This window comes from Aquarana catesbeiana, linkage group LG11 (assembly GCF_042186555.1).
Source record: "Aquarana catesbeiana isolate 2022-GZ linkage group LG11, ASM4218655v1, whole genome shotgun sequence".
Classification (NCBI taxonomy): domain Eukaryota; kingdom Metazoa; phylum Chordata; class Amphibia; order Anura; family Ranidae; genus Aquarana; species Aquarana catesbeiana.
In genome coordinates this window covers 265,282,180-265,307,311 of record NC_133334.1, presented here as the reverse complement: position 1 = coordinate 265,307,311, position 25,132 = coordinate 265,282,180, and the positions used below count along the sequence as shown (strand labels likewise).

Sequence of the window (25,132 nt, the reverse complement as noted above, 5' to 3'; positions counted from 1 at the left end):
TTAGGAGCCACGTCGCACAACCGCGCAATTGTCAGTTAAAGCGACGCAGTGCCGAATCGCAAAAAGTGCTCTTTGGCCAGCCAAATGGTCCGGGGCTTAAGTGGTTAAACACACTAATCCATGCGCTTAGCCCATAATCTACATGCAGGGCATGTTTTGTTTTTTTTTCTTTTTTAGAAGCACATGATTAGAGCCGGAGGACTCTAATCATATGAGGAACCCTCTCCTACACTTGATTCAGCTGCGGGATCGGGACGCCACCAGTGCAGAGCTTGCTCAGGAATGGCAGCAGGCAGGTGTGAGGACATCGGCACGCACAGTGAGGAGAAGACTTTTGGAGGATGGCCTGGTGTCAAGAAGGGCAGCAAAGAAGCCACTTCTCTCCAGGAAAAATATCGGGGACAGACTGATATTCTACAAAAGGTACAGGGATTGGACTTCTGAGGACTGGGGGAAAGTCACTTCCTCTAATGAATCCCCTTTCCGATTGTTTGGGGCATCCGGAAAAAACCTTATCCGGGGAAGAAAAGGTGAGGGCTACCATCAGTCCTGTGTCATGTCAACAGTAAAGCCTCCCGAGACCATTCATGTGTGGGGTTGCTTCTCAGCCAAGGAAGTGGGCTCACTCACAATTTTGCCTAAGAACACAGCCATGAATAAAGAATGGTCCAGAAACATCCTCCGAGAGCAACTTCTCCCAACCATCCAAGAACACTTTGGTGAGGAACAATGCCTTTTCCAGCATGATGGAGCACCTTGCCATAAGGCAAAAGTGATAACTAATGCCGCGTACACACGACCGGTTTAACCGTTGTAATAAACTCTGATGGTTTCTCCAATATTACTCCGACGGAATTCGATTCAAGCGGTCTTGCCTACACAAGTCCCACCGTCCAGAACGCGGTGACGTACAAACACTTACGACAAGACTAGAAAAAGGAAGTTCAATAGCCAATAGCTTCCGTCTCGTACTTGTTTCAGAGCATGCGTCTTTTTTGGTCCGTCGGACCAGCATACTGACGATCGGTTTTCCCGATAGGAGTTGGGTCCGTCTGAAAGATTTAGATCATGTTCCATTTCTAGGTCTGTCAGATTTAAAAAAAAAAAAAAGTCCGATGAGGCCTACACACGATCGGTATATAAGATGAAAAGCTTCCGCCTGACTTTTTCTGTCGGACAGTCCGCTCGTGTGTACAGGGCATAAGTCTCTTAGGGAACAAAACATCTAAATTTTGGGTTCATGGCCAGGAAACTCCCGAGACCTTAATCCCATTGAGAACTTGTGGTCAATCCTCAAGAGGCGGGTGAACAAAATAAAAAAAAAACCCTCCACAAATTCTGACAAACTCCAAGGATTGATTATGCAAGAATGGGCCTCCATCAGTCAGGTTGTGGCCCAGAAGGTGATTGTCAGCATGCCAGGGGGAATTGCAGAGGTCTTTAAAAAGAAGGGTCAACACTGCAAATATTGACTCTTTGCATAAAAACTTCATGGAATTGTCAATAAAAGCGTTTGACACTTATAAAATGTCATTATACTTCAGTATACCATAGTAACATCTGACAAAAAAATCTAAAAACACTGAAGCAGCAGATTATGTGAAAATTAATATTTGTGTCATTCTCAAGACGTTTGGCCACGCCTGTATATCTTCATGCATTCTATGCATGAAGGTAAAAAATCTGTGTGCAGCTCCCCTCCCCCAGCCCCCTTCATACTTACCCAAGCCCAATCTGGATCCAGCGATGTGCACCAGAGCAGCAGCTCCCTCCCTTCTCATTGGCTCAGAGAAGTACTAAGCCAGGGCGCTGTGATGTTTGCAGGAAGCTTTGTACAGCACCTTGCGTAGAGACCCGGTGGTGATATCATTAGGCATGTCACAAAAAAAGAGAAAATGTAAATGTAATCATTTTATTAGTAAGCTGATCAGTAGGGAAGGGAGGAACCAGAGAAGGCAAAAATATAAACAGATTAAACTTCAGCTTTTTGATCCTTAGATGAGGAGTTTCTCGTTGGCCATCTATATACACCAATGACAGTGTTAGTGAGTTAAAATTGAACATGTTAATGGGAACAAAATGGTGTGATGCGAATATGAGGATGTGGCCTCAATATGGCAAATAAAAGTAGAACTATAGGCAAAATGTTTTATTTTAAATTTTGGAGAGAGGAAAGGAGGGTTATAACCCCTGTCAGATTTTTTTTTCGCCATCTGTGTCCCATTGAGGAGATTTACCTTAACTTCCTGTCCCATAGCCAAAACAGGAAGTGAGAGGAAATCCCTGCAAATTAAAAAGGAATTCCTCTGGGACCCCCCCAGGTCACCAGAACTAGTGTTCTCATTGGAAGATTTCCCCTCTATTACAACCCAAAGTGTGGGATTTACTTTCACTTATAAAATGGTAAACAGGACAAATAGAGAGGATGAATCTCCTTACCCACTTGCCTGCTGGGCACTTTTACCCCCTTCCTGCCCAGGCCAACTGTCAGCTTTCAGCGCTGTTACATAACCGCGCAATTGTCATTCAAAATGTAACAACGTACCCATATGACATTTTTTTTCACACAAATAGAGATTTCTTTTGATGACATTTAATTACCACTGGGTTTTTTATTTTTTGCTAAACAAACGAAAAAAGACTGAAAATTTTGAAAAAAAAAACAAAAAAAACTTTTTCATAGTTTGTTATAAAATTTTGCAAACGGGTTATTTTTCTCCCTCACTGATAGGAGCTGATGAGGCTGCACTGATGGGCGCTGATGAGGAAGCTCAGATGGGCGCTGATGAGGAAGCTCAGATGGGCGCTGATGAGGAAGCTCAGATGGGCGCTGATGAGGAAGCAGTGATAGGCAGTGATGAGGCTGCACTGATGGGCGCTAATGAGGAAGCTCAGATGGGCATTGATGAGGAAGCAGTGATGGGCGCTGATGAGGCTGCACTGATGGGCCCTGATGAGGCTGCACTGATGGGCGCTGATGAGGCTGCACTGATGGGTGCTGATGAGGCTGCACTGATGGGCGCTAATGAGGAAGCTCAGATGGGCGCTGATGAGGAAGCAGTGATAGGCGGTGATGAGGCTGCACTGATGGGCGCTAATGAGGAAGCTCAGATGGGCGTTGATGAGGAAGCAGTGATGGGCGCTGATGAGGAAGCACTGACAGGCGCTGATGAGGAAGCTCAGATGGGCGCTGATGAGGAAGCTCAGATGGGCGCTGATGAGGAAGCAGTGATAGGCAGTGATGAGGCTGCACTGACGGGCGCTGATGAGGAAGCAGTGATGGACACTGATGAGGCTGCACAGATGGGTCCTGATGAGGCTGCACTGACGGGCGCTGATGAGGAAGCTCTGATGGGCGCTGATGAGGCAGCAGTGATGGGCGCTGATGAGGCTGCACTGATGGGCAGCACGGATAGGCGGCACTGATAGGTGGTACTGGTGGTTACTGGCATTCAGCACTGATGGGTGACACTGATGAGGAGGCACTGGCGGGCACTGTTGGGACTGCACTGATAATCAGTGTACATGCCCCTTTTAGAGAAGCCGGTTATCAGCTCTCCTCTCTCAATGCTGTCAGCACGAGGAAAGGAGTGCTAATAACTGGCTTTTATTTACATTCATGATTGGACACAGCTGATCACATGGTAAAGAGCTGCTAACTGGCTCGTTACCTCAATCTGTGATCAGCAGTCTCCTTCGGAAACCTCATATGAAGCCCTTCCAGAACTAACCGTTCGCGTTGTAATTCGGCGAGGTCGGCAAGTGCTTTATGGGGACACAGACAGCAATAAAAACTGACAAGCTTTCTAATCCCTCTCCGCTCCATCCAAAACTACACTTCTATCCAAAACTACACTTCTATCCACAAGTTATACTTAAAATATCGAAAGTGGGAAAAATATAAAACCTTGTAATTGTAGTTTGTCCTGTAGTACATTTATTTTTTTTTTTAACTTTTCTTTTCCTTTTTCTTCTTCTATGTTAATATTTTATGGATTTGATGCTTGCAAAATGAAAATCTCTAATAAAAAAAAAATGTAATTAATAATAGACGCGGTTAATCATCATCTCAGGGTTATAGTCAATAAAAGACAAAAACTTACTTAAAAAGTTTCTTACAATAATAGTCTGATCTGTTCTGATGAGTCACTCTATAAAATCCTCATCATGCAGCTTTCCGATTCACAATTTTCAATACAATGTTCCATTTTCTCACTTTTGGGATTGCTTTGTTATGTTTTATTTTTCTTTTCTTTAGAATTGACGTTCGTTATTTCCATCAAACCCCCTTGGTGGGAAATTGAGCCGTCAGCCTTTTATTCTCTTTCAAAACTCATCAACTGGAGGCTTTAAAGCTGAAAAGATTTTATTCATTATTTACCAATTAGAAATTTTATAAAATCGATTACTTCGGCTCTAGCGGTTTGGATGTCATTTATCAAAACTCACTAAACGTGTTTTTCATAGGAAGTTGGTACAAGTACACGATCGGCCTCTGTATAGTCGAGCTCAGACTGGGAGCACCAGAGACCAATCAGACGTGCTGCATGCACCTATGCCGAGGAGCAGCGTGCTGATAGGAGGAGACAGCAGGCTGCTGAGCTCATCAGTCTGCTTTCTGTCTTCATTGAAGACAGAGATATACACTATATTGTCAAAAGTATTGGGACACCTGTCTTTATACACACACATGAACTTGGCATCATGACATCCCAGTCTTAAGCCTGGTACACACTATTATTTTTTTTTTTCGTTCAACCCATGCTGCGGCCCCAGCCCGCTCCTTAACAACCAGCTATTCTTTACACACAATTCAAATCGGTCGATCGTTTTTCAACCGATTAGAATTGTTCCAATAGTTTGGAAATTGTTTGAAAATTAATAAACAAAATGAAATTTAAGGAAACGAAATTAAATGCATTCCGAACTAAATCAACAAAATTAAATTGGTAACAGGACAAATCTATCTGAAACTAAACAAAACAACATTTTCTCTTACGCACATGTCTAGTTGACCTCCTCCCGCCATCGCTATAGCCAAATGATGGCTACAGCGCGGGCCTAAATTACCAGGAGGCCGTCATATGACGTCCTCCCGTGCATGAGCTGCCTGCGTGCCCCCTGTGGGCCGCCCGCGTGGCACGCTCTGTGATCACCGAGTCTATGAGATCCCGACCCCTTACCACGTTATCAGCTGTCAGCCAATGACAGCTGATCACGTGGTTTAAACAGAAGATCGGTAATCAGGGTTTTTTTTTTCCCTTCATGCTGAACAAAAAGCCGTTCATCGGCTTCCGTCAGAGAGAAATCGGATCCTCACACAGAGAGACGCGGCTGCCTCATCTGTGCCCACCAGTGCCACCTATCAGTACCCACCAGTGCCACCTACCAATGCCCCCCAGTGCCGCCAATCAATGCCCACCAGTGCCGCCAATCATTGCCCACCAGTGCCGCCAATCATTGCCCACCAGTGCTGCCAATCAATGCCCACTAGTGCCACCGATCAGTGCTGCCTATCAGTGTCACCTATCAGTACCCATCAGTGTCACCTATCAGTACCCATCAGTGTCACCTATCAGTACCCATCAGTGTCACCTATCAGTACCTATCAGTGCCCATCGGTGCAGCCTCATCAGCACACATCAGTGAAGGAGAAAAATTACCTGTTTTCAAAATTTTATAACAAACTTTTTCAACACTTTCGGTCTTTTTTCGTTTTTTTAGCAAACAATAAAAAACCCCGTGGTGATTAAATACCACCAAAAGAAAGCTCTATTTGTGTGAAAAAAAAACATGATAAAAATTGAATTTGGGTACAGTGTTGCATGACCGCACAATTGACATTCAAAGTGTGAGAGCGCTGAAAGCTGAAAATTGGTCTGGGCAGGAAGGGGGTTTAACCCGTTCCCGAATGGCTCACGTCTATTTACAGGGGGGGGGGGCAGAATGGCTCCTCTGCGTGAAAACCCGTACCGGGTTTCCTTCAGCCACGGAAGATTTGGCTGGTCAATTACCAGGCCATTTTTTGCGACACGGCACTGCGTCGCTTTAACTGACAATTGCGCGGTCGTGCGCCGCTGTACCCAAACAAAATTTTTTTCCCACAAATAGGGCTTTCTTTTAGTGGTATTTGATCATCTCTGCAGTTTTTATTTTTTGCGCTATAAACTGGAAAAAATGAGCGACAATTTTGAAAAAAAAAAACATTTTGTACTTTTTTCTATAATAAATATCCCCATTTTTTTTTTAAAAAAGCGAATTTTTTTCCTCAGTTTAGGCCGATATATATTCTTCTACATATTTTTGGTAATAAAAAAATGCAAAAAGTGTATATTGATTGGTTTGCACAAAAGTTATAGTGTCTACAAAATAGGGGAAAGATTTAGGGCATTTTTAATTATTTTTTTTACTAGTAACGGCGGCGATCAGCGATATTTTAATCGGGACTGCGACATTATGGCAGACACATCGGACACATTTTTGGGACCATTGGCATTTATGCAACGATCGGTGCTATAAAAATGCACTGATTACTGTAAAAATGTCACTGGCAGGGAAGGGGTTAACACTAGGAGGCGATCAAGGGGTTAACTGTGTTCCCTGGGAGGTGATTCTAACTGAAGGGGGAGGGGACTGACTAGAGTAAGTGACGGAGCGTGGTTCCTAGCTAATAGGAACACACGATCTGTCATTCCTCTCAGAACAAAATACGGATTTGTGTGTTTACATACACACTTCTGTGTTCTGTCTCTGGTGCTCGCGATCGCTTGTGGCCGGCGGTCATCGTGACCATCTGCCACAAGCATCGGCACCCCCGCCGTGCAGCGGCGCACGCGCCTGCTATCCCAACCCAGAAACACTGAGTCAGTGATTGTTACGGTTCATCGAGACAAGGAAGGGGCCAGTAAATTACACATTTACCGGCTCCTTCCCCACTCTATCCTGACAGAATCCCCCATGGCAGATGGCGGGAGGTAGGAGGGGGAAACCCGGCAGTCCTGCAGGAGGCGAGGGAGAGCCAGGAAAGCATACAGGGGCCCGGGACAGCAGGACAGGGATTGGGAGGCAGTGGGAGCGCCAAGTAGAGAAACCGATGCCCGCCATTTCCTTCCTGCAGCCGCTGAATGTCTACAGGAGGGAGAGGAGAAGTAGGCATTCACTGGCTGCATTGAGGGATTGGTTCCTTTACATTCCACTGCCCCTCCTATCCAAGTGTACATGGGGGGGCCACACTCCCTGGACCATGGAGCCAGGTGGCAATCGTGACCCCTGTACGTACGCCGTCTACCCTGGAGTGCACATCCGTGTGGGTCAAATGCACAGATCAGGACGCAGACGGGCTGAACTATGATCCATGCATTGGACCCACATGGATCCATGCAGCTGGCTGCCTGTTATTGATTCAATAGGCTGCCTGCATGCTCCTGCAAGGAACACCTATGCATCCTGGGAGGCTGATGGCGGCCCTTCACATGAGCATACAGATGGGTGCGTCCATGTGAATGAGGCCCATCAGTCTCTTGCAGGTCTCTGCACTGTAAACCCAGGCTGGGAGCACCAGGGACCAATCAGGTGTGTTGGATGCACTTATACTGAATAGGCAACATGCTGATAGGAGGAGAGAGGAGTCTGCTGAGTTCATCAGTCTTTTGCTTCTTTACTGGCTTGGGGGATGTATTGCATTACTGCAGCAGAGAAAACTCGGGTCACCAACCTGACTATGCTGTCATAGCTGGGTTTAGCTAAGGGCTGGATGGACAAAAATACAACTCGTTTGGCAGGTAAAGCATACCCCTTACATACATATTACCAAAAAGTATTGGGACACCTGCCTTTACACGCACATGAACTTTAATGGCATCCCAGTCTTAGTCCTTAGGGTTCAATATTGAGTTAGCCCACTTTTTCAGTTATAACAGGCAGCTTCAACTCTTCTGGGAAGGTTTAGAAGTGTGTCTATGGAAATGTTTGAACATTCTTCCAGAAGCGCATTTGTGAGGTCAGGCACTGATGTTGGACGAGAAGCCCATAGGGGTTGAGGTCAGGACACTGTGCAGGACAGTAAAAGTTCCTCCACCCCAAACTCGCTCATCCATGTCTTTTTGGACCTTGCTTTGTGCACTGGTCCAAATCATTTGGTGGAGGAGGGATTATGATGTGGGGTTGTTTTTCAGGGGTTGGGCTTGGCCCCTCAGTTCCAGTGAAGGGAACTCTTAAAGGCGTCAGCATACCAAGACATTTTGGACAATTTCATGCTCCCAACTTTGTGGGAACAGTTTGGGGATGACCCCTTCCTGTTCCAACATGACTGCGCACCAGTACACAAAGCAAGGTCCATAAAGACATGGATGACCGAGTTTGGGGCGGAGGACCTTGACTGGCCTGCACCTCAACCCGATAGAACACCTTTGGGATGAATTAGAGCGGAGACTGCGAGCCAGGCCTTCTCGTGCCTGACCTTACAAATGCTCTTCTGGAAGAATGGTCAAACATTCCCATTGACACACTCCTAAACCTTGTGGACGGCCTTCCCAGAAGAGTTAAAGCTGTTATAGCTGCAAAGGGAGGGCCAACTCAATATTGAACCCTACAGATTAAGACTGGGATGTCATTAAAGTTCAAGGATGTGAGGTTCTTTGTGCACGGTTTTAGGATATGCTGACATGGAACCTGCCTTTTTCCCTGACATAAATAAAATATTGGGGGGGGGGGGGGGGGTCCCAATACTTTTGGTAATATAGTGTAGCTGGATTTGTCTAAGGACTGTATGGACAGAAATACAACTCGTTTTGGCAGCTAAAGCACACCCATTATATATATTTCAACCTCGTATTTAGCTGTTTGCCTGGAGTTCAGGTTTAACGATCGTTCTAGCATGTTTTTTTTTTTTTTTTACTGACTTCAATCAAAAGGTTCTTGTATCTGTCTTCTTTGAAGTGTGGAACATCTAAGATGGAGATAATAGCTCAGTAGTCCGCTAATTACGACAAGTTCATAAGTCTTCTTATTACACGCTCTCCGTTCTCTGTTGATCACATTCTGTAATTATATGACGTCCATTACTTTCCAAATCCGAACAATCTCTTTATAAACACAATGCTGAGAATGGCGGACAATACAAGCAAATGCCACGTCAAGCTCATTCTGGGAACGCGCAGGTCCCGGTTCTACGGCACTTTGATGTTTTTTCGGTAATGACAGCCTGAATGGCTTTTGCAAAACATTGAATCAAATGACCCCTCCCCCCCCATCCTACTTTACAGCAAAGTGCGCTAATTTGTCCTGCATGTTGTCTGAATGCCACCCGCCTTAATAAGAGTAATTTCCATTCAATGTGTACTTTACTGTTATAAAGCTAATTGGCAACTAACAAAAGGTGAAATTGTGTATTGTGTTGGCAGGAAAATCACTTATATCTTGCTGCAATTTCGCACACTTATAGCAGCAAAGTGTATGCAAACCCAAAATCTACTTTTCAGTATATTTGATACAATGCACCACTCTATACAGTTTTCTAATGACCTGTAATGGAAATTTGTAAGTTTTGTATATAATTGTATTCTATTTTGTATGTATTGCACACTGCCCTCACTGTGCACCCGGCACTGATAATGTTTTCATGACATGTTTGCATTCTTTCGAGTCCTGATTAGAATTAGCCTGCCTATGTTACGCCCCTTGTTACCATAAAAGTACAATTGTAATATTAATGTGATAGCTACGTAATCATGAGTATAAAAAAACCTTCAATTGCGTCATAATAAAGCAGAACAGTTATTTGGAAAGATGCTGAGTGTATCTTTTCTGTCTGTTTCCTACTGCGGTAGTTATTATTAATTTGGAACCACTAATCAATATGAGGATATCTTTAAAATGTCCAGGTCAATCTCTTCAACAATTGGCAGTTTTTTGGGGTCGGGGGGGGGGGGCTTCGGACTGGTACCTGGTTTTGCTCCCACCTCCGGTCAGATCACTGCAGAAGTTTGGTTCCACCCCCCACCCAAGCAACCTTCTGGGACACATCAAAGGACCCAGAAGACTGTGGGACCATTCATAACGAGCAGAGTGGCTCGTGGGAAGCCGGCGCCTGGACTCGAAGCAGTTTGAAGAATCGGCTCAGGGGAAGACATCGCTGGATCCCCAGTAATGACAGGTAAGTGTCCTTATATTACAAGTCAGCAGCTACAGTATTTGTGGCTGCTGACATTTCATTTTTTTTTTTGGGGGGGGGGGGTCTCCTTTTTAAAGAGGAAGTAAACTGCGCCAAAGTTTCTTCTTCTTTTTTTAAAACCCTGCAAAGTAAAAAAGGCATTATGTGCTAGTATGCATCGCATACTAGCACATTATGAAATACTTGCCTTCGAACAAATCCCTGCACCACCACGCTGTGGGGGAGGGGGGGGGATTTGTTTCACTTGCCCACCCATAGCTAATACAGGAAGTGAGAAGAAATCCTTCCAGAGGTGAGGGGATCCCTGGTTGTCACCAGAACTAGCGTCCCCACACAAAATATAAGATTTCCTTTCATTTTCACTGTCAGCAATAATGATAAACAGGACAAAGAGGGGGCACAGAAAGCAATAAAAACCTGACAGGGGGTCTAAGCCCTTCCCACTCTATCCTTCCTGTAATCAGAAAACTGCAACAACCTGCCCAACAGAGTCACACGAATGAGGAAAATCTCATAGTCTATACAAAGTAGCGGAGGGGGGGGGGGGGGGGGGGTTCCCACACATGTCCTGGGTGCGCTCCAAATCAGGATTGGTACAAAGTAATGCTCAGCGGGGTGCTTGTAGGGAGAGGCGACAAATCAAGAAATAGATTTTATTCTCTAATGAGAATTCGGTGGGATTCGTTGGGACGCAGCCAAGCAAGGCAAAAGACACAGCGACACCATAGATACCAATTCATCCAAAACGCCGCACCGCTCCTACAAATGTGATGTCATTTCCAACAACTACAAGTTATATTTTGCAACTTTTGCACACATTTGTAAATGTTAGTAGCAGTTATTTCCTGTATTTTTATGTTCTATGGCCCAATATGCCCATATTTTTTATCATACGGCCCAATACACCCAAATTTTATGTAATGAGGCCCAATAAGCCCAGAGTTTGTGTTATACAGCCCAAATATGCCCATATTTTACATTCTATGCTTCTATACACCCATATGTGACATTATACAGTCAATATTTTACATTATGTGGCCCAATACAACCATATTTTACATTATACAATCCACTACACTTATATTTTAGGTTACACTGCCCAATGCACCCACATTTTACATTATACGACCTAATATGCCCATATTTTATGTTATGCGGTCCAGTGTGCCCATATGTTACGTCATGCAGCCCAATACACCCATAGTTTGTGTTATACAGTCCAATATGCCTATATTTTACATTATATGGCCCTATACACCCTTATTTTTCATTATACAGCCAATATGTTATATTACATGGCCCAATACAACCTTATTTTGCATCATAAAGCCCAACAAGCCTATATTTTATGTGATATGGTCCAATACACCCATATTTTAGAATATACTGCGAAATGCCCCCACTTTTTGATACAACCCCCCCCCCCCCCTATATGCCCTTTTTTATGTTATGTAGCCCAGCGTGCCCATAAGTTACGTAATGCAGCCCAATACACCCATAGTTTGTGTTATACAGCCCAATAAGCCTATATATTTCATATTAAATAGTCCAATATACCCATATGTTATGTTATACAGCCCAATACACCCATATTTTAGGTTATATTGCCCAATGATCCCACATTTTACATTATACCACCCAATATGCCCATTTTTATGTTACGTGGCCCAATATGATCATATGTTATGTAATGCAGCCCAATACACCCATACTTTGTGTTATACAGTCCAATATGCCTATATTTTACTTTATTTGGCTCTGTACAATCATATTTTACATCATACAGCCCAACAAGCCTATATATTTTATGTTATATGGTCCATTACACCCATATTTTAGGTTATACTGCAAAATGCTCCCACATTTTGATACAACTCCCCCTCCCCCCCAATATGCTAATTTTTATGTTATGTAGCCCAGCATGCCCATATGTTACGTAATGCAGCCCAATCCACCCATAGTTTGTGTTATACAGCTCAACAAGCCTATATTTTAGGTTATATGGTCCAATATACCCATATTTCATGTTATACAGCCCAATACACCCAGATTTTAGGTTATACTGCCCAAAGCGCCCACATTTTACGTTATACAACCCAACATGACCATATTTTATGTTATGTGGCCCAGTATGCCCATATGTTACGTAATGCAGCCCAATAAGCCTATATTTTAAGCTATATGGTCCAATATACAGCCCAATACACCCATATTTTAGATTATGCTGCCCAATGCTCCCACATTTTAGATTATACCACTTAGTATGCCCATATTTTATGTTATATGACCAATATGCCCATGTATTACATTATACAGCCCAATATGCCTGTGTGCAGGATCAGTGGTATATTAGGCTCTCTATAGTAGTGCATTAGGCTATGCCATGCCGTGATTTAGCCAATATTTTTTTTTTATTATATTCATCTCATTCTCATCTTTGCACAAATGATTCAGAACAATTTTTTTTTTTAAATACCAACAACCACCACATTTTAAAAACATATATTTTAAAAAAATACCAACCACCTTAAAAATAACAAAAAAATTAATATATTTCTCTATAAAATGATAAGCAACGTCCTCAAATATTTCATAAATAAGATCGAACAAATTCCAGGATCCAAACAGCTGATGCAGCTATGAAAGTACAGGGACCCCTCATTTTTTAAGCCTGCAAATTAATGTTCCCCCAGCAATTTAGAAGCTCTTGCCGCCTCTGAAAGTGCCCACAGGCTGAAGCCAATCCCAGATTTACACAATTGTAATATCTATGTCTTCCATCGGGCACAACAAGACTATAGCCAATGGGCTGGGTTGGAATCTGTTGCTAAGCTGCTAAAATAAGCACCATAGAAAAGTTTGGAGGTTGGGGGGGGGGGGGGTTCTGTAAATGTTTTGAACATGGCTGCTCGACCAGTTAGAAAAAAAAAGAATAGAGTTGGTCTTAAGACCCCAACCCAACCGCCATGTCATGCCAGCTGATCTCCCAGGTTTATGGATTCTAGATTTTTGCCCGCCCATCTGTAAAGGTAGCCCCAAAAATTCAAACATGGAGGTCATTACCGCAAATTTCTTGATGTAATCCGAAACGCTAAATCCTCCCGTCGCCAGGCGAATCGATCGGTGGAGAGGCGACTCTTGATATAACGTTCCCATTTTCTCGCTGTGACAACCTACCATCTAGCCGAGTCCCTTCTGTCCGACTTTAGGAAAGAAAAAATAAAAACCTCTCAGCCCTGTTTGGATCTTGTAAGTATTGTGTTTGGGAGATAATGGAGGAATGTGTTTATCAGGCTTCACTCCAAGCATCCAAACCCGGCACGGCCTTATCTCCTACCGAGCGGAATATAGCTTCCGGAGATACGGCTGCTAAAGACATCACTGGACACGGCGAGGCTGACTGACGGCTAAACCAATGGTGCCTTTTCTAAAAAAAAAAAAAAAAAAAAAAAAAAAAGTTTTATCCTTTCAGATTTCCAGAACATTCTGGAGAGAGGACATATCTCACATTCATTACTTTCTAGGCTCTGATTTCATTATATATATATGGCATGTGGTCAGACTATATCAAGCTGGACTTGACTTAAATACAGAGAATTGGGTAGTGATCTTGATAATTGTAATCTTGTAATATATAACCTATAAATTCATGAGTTCAATCTCTGTATTTGCGGACGATACTAAGCTAAGCAGGGCAATAACTTGTCCGCAGGATGTGGAAACCTTGAAAAAAGATCTGAACAAATGAGTGGGGTAGGCAACTACATAGCAAATGAGGTTCAATGTAGAAAAATGTAAAATTATGCATCTGGGTGGCAAAAATATGAATGCAATCTATACACTGGGGGGGGGGGGGGGGGGGGGAGAACCTCTGGGGAAATCTAGGATGGAAAAAGGACCTGGGGGTCCTAGTAGATGATAGGCGAATATTTTTCACTGATTTAAAAAAAGGAAAATACTGTATTTGGCCACTAGATGGAGCTGAGTATCCTATGTTATTTAGCTCCATCTAGTGGGCAAATATGCGATTTTCCATTTTAAATCTAAAAGGCAAAAAAATGCTGTATTTGGCCACTAGATGGAGCCAAGTATCCTTATTGTATTTAGCATCATCTAGTGCAGTGGTTATCAACCCTGTCCTCAGGGCCCACTAACAGGCCAGGTTTTATGTATTACCTTGGGGGAGATGCAGACTAGAATACTGCAATCACTGAGCAGCAAATGATATCACCTGTCATGTATTTCAGTTATCTTGCAAACCTGGCCTGTTAGTGGGCCCTGAGGACAGGGTTGATGACCACTGATCTAGTGGACAAGTATGCCATTTTCTATTTCAAATCTAAAGGCAAAATACTGTATTTGACCACTAGATGGAGCTAAGTATCCTATGATACTTCATGCCATCTAGTGGACAAAAATGCCATTTTCCATTATAAACCAATGAAAAATATTCAACTAGCACAGGAATTAGCCTAATAACACATTTTTTTGTGCCCCATTTGCAAAGAACAAAACGTACATGCACTTTCAGCGGGTGAATTGCTGTGCAAATATTTAAAAAATAAATCTCATACAATTGATTTCTAGCAAAACCGATCAATTTCAGATTACTCTGATCAGAAAATTGCCTGGAATAAACGTAGTTTATTTATACTGGAAGTTCAGATAGACTCTAACGTATGCAGAGGTGTCTTTTTAAAGTCTAACATAAAATATGACATATTTGGAAAGTGGAGAGCTTATTTATAGTATGACTTTTATCAGAATGGCAGAGAACCCCTTTATATAGTAAGTCAGGTTGAAAAAAAGCCACCCGTCCATCGGCTTTAACCAAAAGAGATGAATGAAAAACCTGCGTCCTCAGAATCCTAAACCCACAGTTGATGTAGGGAAATGCAGAAGACCCCCCACGGTCCAATTTACCCCAACAGGTTAAAAAAAAAAAAAAAAAAAAAAAACCTTTTTGATCCCCTAAGGCAGTTGGTTACTTTCTGAATCAACAATCCACAATGGTAATTATAAATGTGAATAGGTTGTTAAATTTTGTATCCATAGAAAACCTGCTACAAAACGTGACTCCTTGTCATCTGCAATGACCAACCTTAGCCACATTTACTATATGGCTCATTTATCTATTTATAGATGGTGACCATATCCCCCTTTGTTTACCTCCTCCTAAATAGTGTAACATATTGACATAGTAGAGAATTCTAGAATATATTACGATAGTAGAAAACTCCTCTATAATATACTGTAATATATTGGGGTAGTACTGAACTCCTTTATGGAGGAGTTGTGTACTATCCAAATCATAGGTGTGCGCACAGGGTGTGCCAGGTGTGCCCAGGCACACCCTAATCACTCTGTGCAGCATAGATTCCCCCTATTGCCCTGCCCCCCCCCCCCCCATTTCCCCCACAGCGCTGCCGGCTTTCCTCCTCTCTTTTCCCAATGGCTGCTGCTGCTGGCACACACAGGGGGATGTTTTAGGATGAGTGGGGAAAGTGGCTGGTAAATATGTCATTTACCGACCCCTTACTTTTCTAAATAAACACAGTGAGTGATCAGTAGTGTGTGTTTGAGCTTTGGGGTGCACATCCTAATGCAATAGGCTGCGCACACCTATGATCCAAATATATTATATTATAGTCTAAACCAGCGTTCCTCAAACTTTTTGAGCCAAGGCACCCTTTAAAGGGATTGTAAAGTCTCAAGGTTATTTCTATGCATTTAGGTGAAAAAACCTTCTTAGCTGCAGCTCCCCTGCCCCCCCCCCCCCCCCCCCCCCGAGCCCATCTTTTTCTTACCTGAACCTATCTGTTCCAGCGCCGAGCACAAGCCCACCAACTCCAGCCTCTGTTCTCATTGGATAGATTGATAGCAACGGGAACCATTGCCTCCCGCTGCTCTCAATCAAATCCAGTGGGTGTCCCCACGGAAAGCGTCCCTCTGTGGGGGCGCCCGATGAAGAGGAGGGGCCAGGAGCGCTGGCTGACCCCATACAGTACTGCATACACCAGCGCCCCCGCACCTCTGGCCACATACAGTACTGCATACACCAGCGCTCCCACACCTCTGGCCCCATACAGTACTGCATACATCAGCGTCCCGTACCTCTGGCCCCATACAGTGCTGCATACACCAGCGTCCCCGCACCTCTGGCCCCATATAGTGCTGCATACACCAGGGCCCCCGCACCTCTGGCCCCATACAGTGCTGCATACACCAGTGTCCCCGCACCTCTGGCCACATACAGTGCTGCATACACCAGCGCCCCCGCACCTCTGGCCCCATACAGTGCTGCATACACCAGCGACTCCGCACCTCTGGCCCCATACAGTGCTGCACACACCAGCGCCCTCATACCTCTGGCCACATACAGTGCTGTATACACGAGCGCCCCCGCACCGCGGGGCCACATACAGTGCTGCATACACCAGGGCCCCCGCACCTCTGGCCACATACAGTGCTGCATACATCAGCGTCCCGCACCTCTGGCCCCATACAGTGCTGCATACACCAGCGTCCCCGCACCTCTGGCCCCATATAGTGCTGCATACACCAGGGCCCCCGCACCTCTGGCCCCATACAGTGCTGCATACACCAGTATCCCCGCACCTCTGGCCCCATATAGTGCTGCATACACCAGCGCCCCCGCACTTCTGGCCACATACAGTGCTGCATACACCAGGGCCCCCGCACCTCTGGCCACATACAGTGCTGCATACATCAGCGTCCCGTACCTCTGGCCCCATACAGTGCTGCATACACCAGTGTCCCCGCACCTCTGGCCCCATATAGTGCTGCATACACCAGCACCCCCGCACCTCTGGCCACACACAGCTCTGCATACACCAGCGCCCCCGTACCTCTGGCCACATACAGTGCTGCATACACCAGGGCCCCCGCACCTCTGGCCACACACAGCTCTGCATACACCAGCGCCCCCATACCTCTGGCCACATACAGTACTGCATACACCAGCGCCCCCGCACCTCTGGCCACATACAGTGCTGCATACATCAGCGTCCCGTACCTCTGGCCCCATACAGTGCTGCATACACCAGCATCCCCGCACCTCTGGCCCCATATAGTGCTGCATACACCAGCACCCCCGCACCTCTGGCCACACACAGCTCTGCATACACCAGCGCCCCCGTACCTCTGGCCACATACAGTGCTGCATACACCTGGGTCCCCGCACCTCTGGCCCCATACAGTGCTGCATACACCAGCACCCCCGCACCTCTGGCCACACACAGCTCTGCATACACCAGCGCCCCCGTACCTCTGGCCACATACAGTGCTGCATACACCAGCTCCCCCGCACCTCTGGCCCCATACAGTACTGCATACACCAGTTATGAACGACTTATGCTCATAATCCAAGGTATTACTGTATTCGGATAGAGCACTTCTCTATAATATAATATATTGGGATAGTAGAGATCTCCTTTATGATATTTTATATTCGGATAGTAGAAAACTACTCTATACTATAAATATATTTGGATAGTAGAGAACACCTCTATTATGTAATACTTTGGGATAGTAGAAAACTCCTTTATAATATATTATTATTGGGATAGTAAACAGCTTCTCTATAGTCTGGAATATAACATATTTGGATTGTAGACAACTCCACTATAATATAATATATCGGGATAGTAGAGAACTCTACTACATTATATTTTGATAGTAAAGAACTCCTCTATAATTTATTGGGATAAAAGAAAACCACTATATAGTGTAATATATTAGGATAGTACATAACTACTCTATAATATATTTATTGGGATAGTTGAGAACTCCTCCATACTGTAACGTAAATTTGGAAAGTAGAGAACTCCTCTATAATATAACTTATAGTGGGATAGTAAGGAACACCTCTATAAACACTGGGGTAGTAAAGAATACCTCTATAAAATATAACTTATAGTGGGATAGCAATAAACTCATCTTAAATGTAATATACTGTATATTGGGATAGTAGAGAACTCCTCTATAATATGATAGAGGATAGTAGAGAATGTCTCTAAAGTATTGGGATTGCAGAGAACTGCTCTATATTAAAATATACTGGGATAGTAGAAAACTTCTCTATAATAAAATATATTGGGGTAGTAGAGAACTCCTCTATAATAGAACTTATTTTAGGATAGCTAAAAATGTCTCTTGAAAATGACATATTTAGATGTTAGAAAACTGTTCTATAATATATTCTAGATTGGGATCCTAGTGGACTATTTTATCATGTATATACTGTATGAAGAGCAGCGACGTCCTGCAGGATATAGATTTGATATGCAGTAGTAACATTCTTATAACAAAGATTCGTATTTGGATTTTATGGATGTCTCTGTAAAATACAATTAATATTCGGAAAGCAAAGAAGCAAAATATAACAAATGTGTATTGTCTCAACTAAACACTATAATAATATCCAATAGCCTGTGGAGCAGAGGCACCATTCATCATGCATCATGTGACGCCACCCTGATATAATATAGTTCACTGTATGGGGGTCACTTCAGGCATAAACATTCTCCAAATGTTGATTTTTTTTTTCTCCATGCTGGTACATGTAGTCCCACTGCGGATAGAGAGCTGAACCTCCAACACAATGGAGGGACCTGATTTAACACCTTCTGAATGATGAGTACATTGATATTTGACTCGGATCCATCCGCATGAATAACACCGAGTAATAATCCGATTTGTGGTAATATTTTCCTGAGGGGTTCTTTTAAAATCATTATAATGTGGCAACAAAAGGTATAATACATCCCACACCATGGTAACGAGCCCGGCTCCCACTTAGCTTACGAAATGCTGCTGAATTAGAGAAAAAAAAATAAAAAAGAAAGACGGCTATGTGGATTTCCCATGGAGCTACTCAGGTTATAAAACCTCCATTAATAATCCGAGTAGATGAAAAAAAAATTACCCCTTTTCTGCTGTGTATATATATTTTCCCATATATTGAGCTGGGGATCCCTTTGTACTGTATATACGGATGAATTTATTTTTATTACATATATATATATATATATATATATATATATATATATATATATATATATATATACACACACACACACACTGTATCTCACAGAAGTGAGTACACCCCTCACGTTTTTGTAAATATTTTATCTATCTTTTCATGTGACAACACTGAAGAAATGACACTTTGCTACAATGTAAAGTAGTGAGTGTACAGCTTGTATAACAGTGTAAATTTGCTGTCCCCTCAAAATAACTCAACACACAGCCATTAATGTCTAAACCGCTGGCAACAAAAGTGAGTACACCCCTAAGTGAAAACGTCCAAAATTGGGCCCAAAGTGTCAATATTTTGTGTGGCCACCATTATTTTCCAGCACTGCCTTAACCCTCTTGGGCATGGATTTCACCAGAGCTTCACAGGTTACCACTGGAGTCCTCTTCCACTCCTCCATGGCGACATCACGGAGCTGGTGGATGTTGGAGACCTTGTGCTCCTCCACCTTCCATTTGAGGATGTCCCACAGATGGTCAATAGGGTTTAGGTCTGGGGACATGCTTGGCCAGTCCATCACCTTTACCCTCAGCTTCTTTAGCAAGGCAGTGATGGTCTTGGAGGTGTGTTTGGGGTCGTTATGTTGGAATACTGCCCTGCGGCCCAGTCTCTGAAGGGAGGGGATCATGCTCTGCTTCAGTATGTCACAGTACATGTTGGCATTCATGGTTCCCTCAATGAACTGTAGCTCCCCAGTGCCGGCAGCACTCATGCAGCCCCAGACCATGACACTCCCAACACCATGTTTGACTGTAGGCAAGACACACTTGTCTTTGTTCTCCTCACCTGGTTGCCACCACACACACTTATCACCATCTGAACCAAATAAGTTTATCTTGGTCTCCTCAGACCACAGGACACGGTTCCAGTAATCCATGTCCTTAGTCTGCTTGTCTTCAACAAACTGTTTGTGGGCTTTCTTGTGCATCATCTTTAGAAGAGGCTTCTTTCTGGGACGACAGCCATGCAGACCAATTTGATGCAGTGTGTGGCGTATAGTCTGATCACCGACAGGCTGACCCCCCCCCACCCCTTCAACCTCTACAGCAATGCTGTCAGCACTCATATGTCTATTTCCCAAAGACAACCTCTGTATATGACGCTGAGCATGTGCACTCAACTTCTTTGGTTGACCATGGTGAGGCCTGTTCTGAGTGGAACTCGTCCTGTTAAACCGCTGTATGGTCTTGGCCACCGTGCTGCAGCTCAGTTTCAGGGACTTGGCAATCTTCTTATAGCCTACCAGTGATGGGGAACCTTGGCACCCCAGATGTTTTGGAACTACATTTCCCATGATGCTCCACTACACTGCAGAGTGCCAGAGCATCATGGGAAATGTAGTTCCAAAACATCTAGGGTGCCAAGGTTCGCCATCACTGGCCTTGACCATCTTTATGTAGAGCAACAATTCGTTTTTTCAGATCCTCAGAGAGTTCTTTGCCATGGGGTGCCATGTTGAACTTCCAGTGACCAGTATGAGAGAGTGAGAGTGATAACACCAAATTTAACACACCTGCTCCCCAATCACACCTGAGAAGTTACACGACACCGGGGAGGGAAAATGGCTAATTGGGCCCAATTTGGACATTTTCACTTAGGGGTGTACTCACTTTTGTTGCCAGTGGTTTAGACATTAATGGCTGTGTGTTGAGTTATTTTGAGGGGACAGCAAATTTACACTGTTATACAAGCTGTACACTCACTACTTTACATTGTAGCAAAGTGTCATTTCTTCAGTGTTGTCCCATGAAAAGATATATTAAAATATTTACAAAAATATGAGACACATATTTGTGAGACACTGTATATATACTGTATATAGTGTGCTGGGGATCCCTTTGTATGGTTTTATTTATTGCACTACCCATGTGCACCTTTCGCTAATTTTAAACAGATCAGAGCAGATGCCATTGTTCCTTTTTTTGTTTTTTATTTGGTGCAAATACACAATGGAAGTCTTCAGCTGCCTTGTAAAGATGATGTTTGGGCTTCAGGTGTGTTGTTCCTTTAAGAAGGAAAGCAGCAAAAAAGAAGAATATTTGAAGCATCACCCCACTGTTCAATAGTCCAGGTACAATTTTATTCCAGGAAACGTCAAAGATAATAAAAAGGTGTTTCTGATGCATTTAAGGGATCCAAAAACACCTTCATCAGGGCTTGCAATAGGAAACAAAGTATCAGGACTGAATAATGACTGGACCTTGAGGCGTATTTAATGCAGTGTGATAATATTCACAGAACGCCTGAGCAGCTGCTTAAAGCGGTATTAAACTGCATTTAAAAAAAAAAAAACCTGTAAGAAAATTGCATAATGTGCTAGTATGCATCACATACTAGCACATTATGAAATACTTACCCTAGAATGAAACATTCCAGCGGCACGCTGTGACCGCTGAAGGTGCTTCCATCTTCACTGGGTCTTCCTTCCAGGTTTGCGTCCTCCGGGCGTCCAATTGGCCATGCCGTGATGACGTCACTTCCCGCACATGCGTGCAGGAGTCAGGGACCGCGGCATGGAGCTCTAAAGGGACGGCACGGGTATACGGTCCTTTCAGAGCGAATGCGCTGGTGACATCACCGGCTGCATAAAGGGTGAATATCTCCTAAACAGTGCAAGTTTAGGAGATATTCACTCTACCTACAGATAAGTCTTATTATTATAGGCTTATCTGTAGGCAAGTCAAAAAGAAGACTTTACTTCCACTTTAAGAAGGAAAAGGCTGCTTCCAGGGTGCCTACTCTCTGTTAATGCAATGACAATAAATACATACATAAATACATCATCTATATATCTCTCTCTCTCTCGATATATATATATATATATATAATCTATATCTCGATTAGGGATGAAAATGACACTCATGCATTGAATTCAAACAAAAGACAAAAATCAATAAATTAAAAAATAAACCCGCAGTTGATCCAGAGGAAGGAAAGAAAAACTCACTTTGTTCCATTTTGCTCTAACAAGGAACAAAGGTCAATTTACTAAAGGCAGATAGACTATGCAGTTGCTCCAGAGCGTAAGTATGTAGAAGCTCTTCTGACTTATCATCCAATCATGCGCTAGCAAAAAAATTTTGTTTTTTTTCCCCCTTGCATGTGATGGGGTATTCTTTGCAAAGTGAAACGTTGGGGTTGATTTGCAATAGACTGCACTTTTTGAGGTGCAGTTGTACTCTGCACGTGCAGTTGCTCCAGAGCTTGGTAAATGAAGTAAAGCTTCACTTTGCAAAAAAAAACAAAAAAAAAAAAAAAAAAACAAACAAACAATCACATGCAAGCAAAAAAAAAAAAAATAAAAACACACAACACATGATTGGATGATGGAAGTCAGTAGAACTTCTGCTCATTTACTAAGCTCTGGAGTAACTGCACTTTGCAAAGTGCACGGTCCATTTGCCTTTAGTAAATCAGCCCCAAAATCCTTCCTAAACCCCTAAGGCAGTTGGAGACTCCCTGGATCAACAATCCCCGGTGTTATTCCTTATCAATATTATTAGGTAGTTATATTTTGTACATTTAGAAAGGCATCCATCCTTTTTTGAAACTATCTACATAGTTGGCTAGATCTACGCTTAAAAGGGTAACTACACGTTTGTGGGAAAAAAAAATAATAATGCACTCGCTCTGTCTCCTAACTGCTGTCCTGGGTTGTCACCCTGTCCCACTGGCGTCCAGTGGAGACTACAAGTAGCCATATCACACAAGGATGGTCCCTGACAAATGCCAAGCATCCATTGTTGGAGTGCACATTTACAAGAAGTGGCTGCAAACAGGCTGCAGGAGATTAGCAGCAGTGATTTATAACAAGGGGGGGGGGGGGTGAAAACACATATTTTATTTTTTTTAATGGCAATTGTTTATGATACAAAGTGCTTCAGCAGACTAAATGTCATTCGGTTAGGGTTTACATCTACTTTAGGTTTCAAAAGCAAATAATAATAACTCACGTTTCGTCTTTGGTACCATCCGTGTAAACACCTGGAGCTGGACACCAGCATAAAGTGACCACAGCAGAGGGAAGAGTGCGTTGTGGGGATTCTGCAGGAGCTGGGCAGGAAGGACGGACGGACGGAGAGGAGCAATGCTCGATCAGCCGGGGTCCCCCCAAGACTTGCCAAGCCCAGAACGAACAGCGGTCATAAAAATAATCCGGACGGGGGCACTCAGGAGGCCGCGCCCTCTGGCCATTATCTCTGTCTAGGTGCTGGCTGCCGGCTACATAGATTAATAGTAAAGGTCATTCCCAGAGAAGCCCAGCCAAAAGGGATGGTACAACTCGAAATAAAAATAGAGCCACTCCCCGGTGTTATTTCAGGTGCTTTGTATTGTTATAGAAGAGCTTTCGTCTGACCGGCGCTGGAATGGCTGATCCTTCGTCTGGTGGACAAGCCAAGCTGGGGGGGGCCAAAGTTAGCATCACCACATCCATGTTTACAGCAGCAAGGAATTGTGGGAAATAAGATGTATAAGCCATAGTGGTTCAGCAGCTCTATCCTCCTGCAGAATAGTCCTTTTACTATCAGGAGTCCCCAAACTATGGCCTGCGGGCCACATCCGGCCTACTACAAAATGTTATCTGGCTTGCAGCTGAGGTGCACAGATAGAGGATCCAGATCAGTTGGTCTCTACTGATGGGGACCCTGATGTAAGGAGAGGCTGATGAAGACTCTAATGCAAGAGGGGACCATGATTTAAGGAGGGCTCTGATGGGTACTCTGATTTAAGGGGGATCTCTGATGAAGACTTGGATGCAAGGTGGGTTCTGATGGATACTCTAATGTAAGGGGGCTCTGATGGTCTCCCAGATGTAAAGGGGGAACTCTAATGAAGACTGATGTAAGCAGGGCTCTGATGGTCACCCAGATGTAAAGGGGAGCCAAGACAGAGACTCTGATTTAAGGGGTAGCTCTGATGAAGACTCAGATGCAAGGTGGGTTCTGATGGGGACTCTACATCTGGGAGACCATCAGAACCCACCTTGCCTCTGAGTCTTCATCAGAGTTACCCCTTAAATCAAGAGTCTCTGTCTTGGCTCCCCCTTACATCAGTCTTCATCAGACTTCCCCCTTTACATCTGGGAGACCATCAGAGCCCCCTTACATTAAAGGGGGAACTCTGATGAAAACTTTGATGTAAGGGGGCTCTGATGGGTACTCTGATGAAGACTGATGTAAGCGCGGCTCTGATGGTCACCAAGATGTAAAGGGGAGCCAAGACAGAGACTCTGATTTAAGGGGGAACTCTGATGAAGACTCAGATGCAAGGTGGGTTCTGATGGGGACTCTAATGTAAGGGGGCTCTGATAGTCATCCAGATGTAAAGGTGAGCCAAGACAGAGACTCTGATTTCAGGGGGAACTCAGATGAAGAATCTGGTGTAAGGTGGACTTTGATGGGAACTCTAATGGTCATCCAAATGTAAAAGGGGGCTAAGATAGAGACCCTGATGTAAGGTGGAACTCTGATGTGAGAAGGGCCCTGATGAGTACTCTGATTTTAGGGAGATCCCTGATGAAGACTCTGATGTAAGAGGGGTCTGACATAAGGGAGAAATCTGATGAAGAATCTGATGTAAGGTGGGCTTTGATGGGGACTCTAATGTAAGGGTGAACTCTTTTGTAAGGGGGGACCTAATGGGCACTCTGATTTATAAGAGGACTCTGATGTCATGTGCTTCATCTCTCGCACGCGCCGTACAACACTACATGCATCTGTTGCACACTACATGCATGCGGCCCCTGACATCACCAAAGGGCCACACATAATGTTCAACATATTTAATGCTTGGGAGGACTGTTAAAAACTTCAACCTTAATAGAGGAAATGAGGGTCAGAGAGTGCAGACAGGCTACATTGTTGGCTGGGGAGATGCTGCAGAAGACAATACAGAACTGGGAA

The 25,132-nt window shown here is 43.9% G+C and overlaps 1 protein-coding gene across 2 annotated transcripts in view; it reads right to left on the bottom strand.

The window, feature by feature from the left end:
• The window catches only part of MYLK3 (myosin light chain kinase 3), a 97,130-nt gene extending 73,699 nt beyond the window's left edge, over nucleotides 1-23,431 (bottom strand). Inside the window, exon 1 of one of the 2 annotated variants that reach the window (XM_073605807.1) lies at nucleotides 23,183-23,431. In XM_073605807.1, the coding sequence (XP_073461908.1) occupies nucleotides 23,183-23,233 (51 nt within the window). In that variant the 5' untranslated portion in view covers nucleotides 23,234-23,431. Of the gene's footprint in view, nucleotides 1-13,234; nucleotides 13,574-23,182 lie in introns of those variants that run through there. The other variant, XM_073605806.1, reaches the window with a different exon arrangement.
• Nucleotides 23,432-25,132: the final 1,701 nt, after the last annotated feature.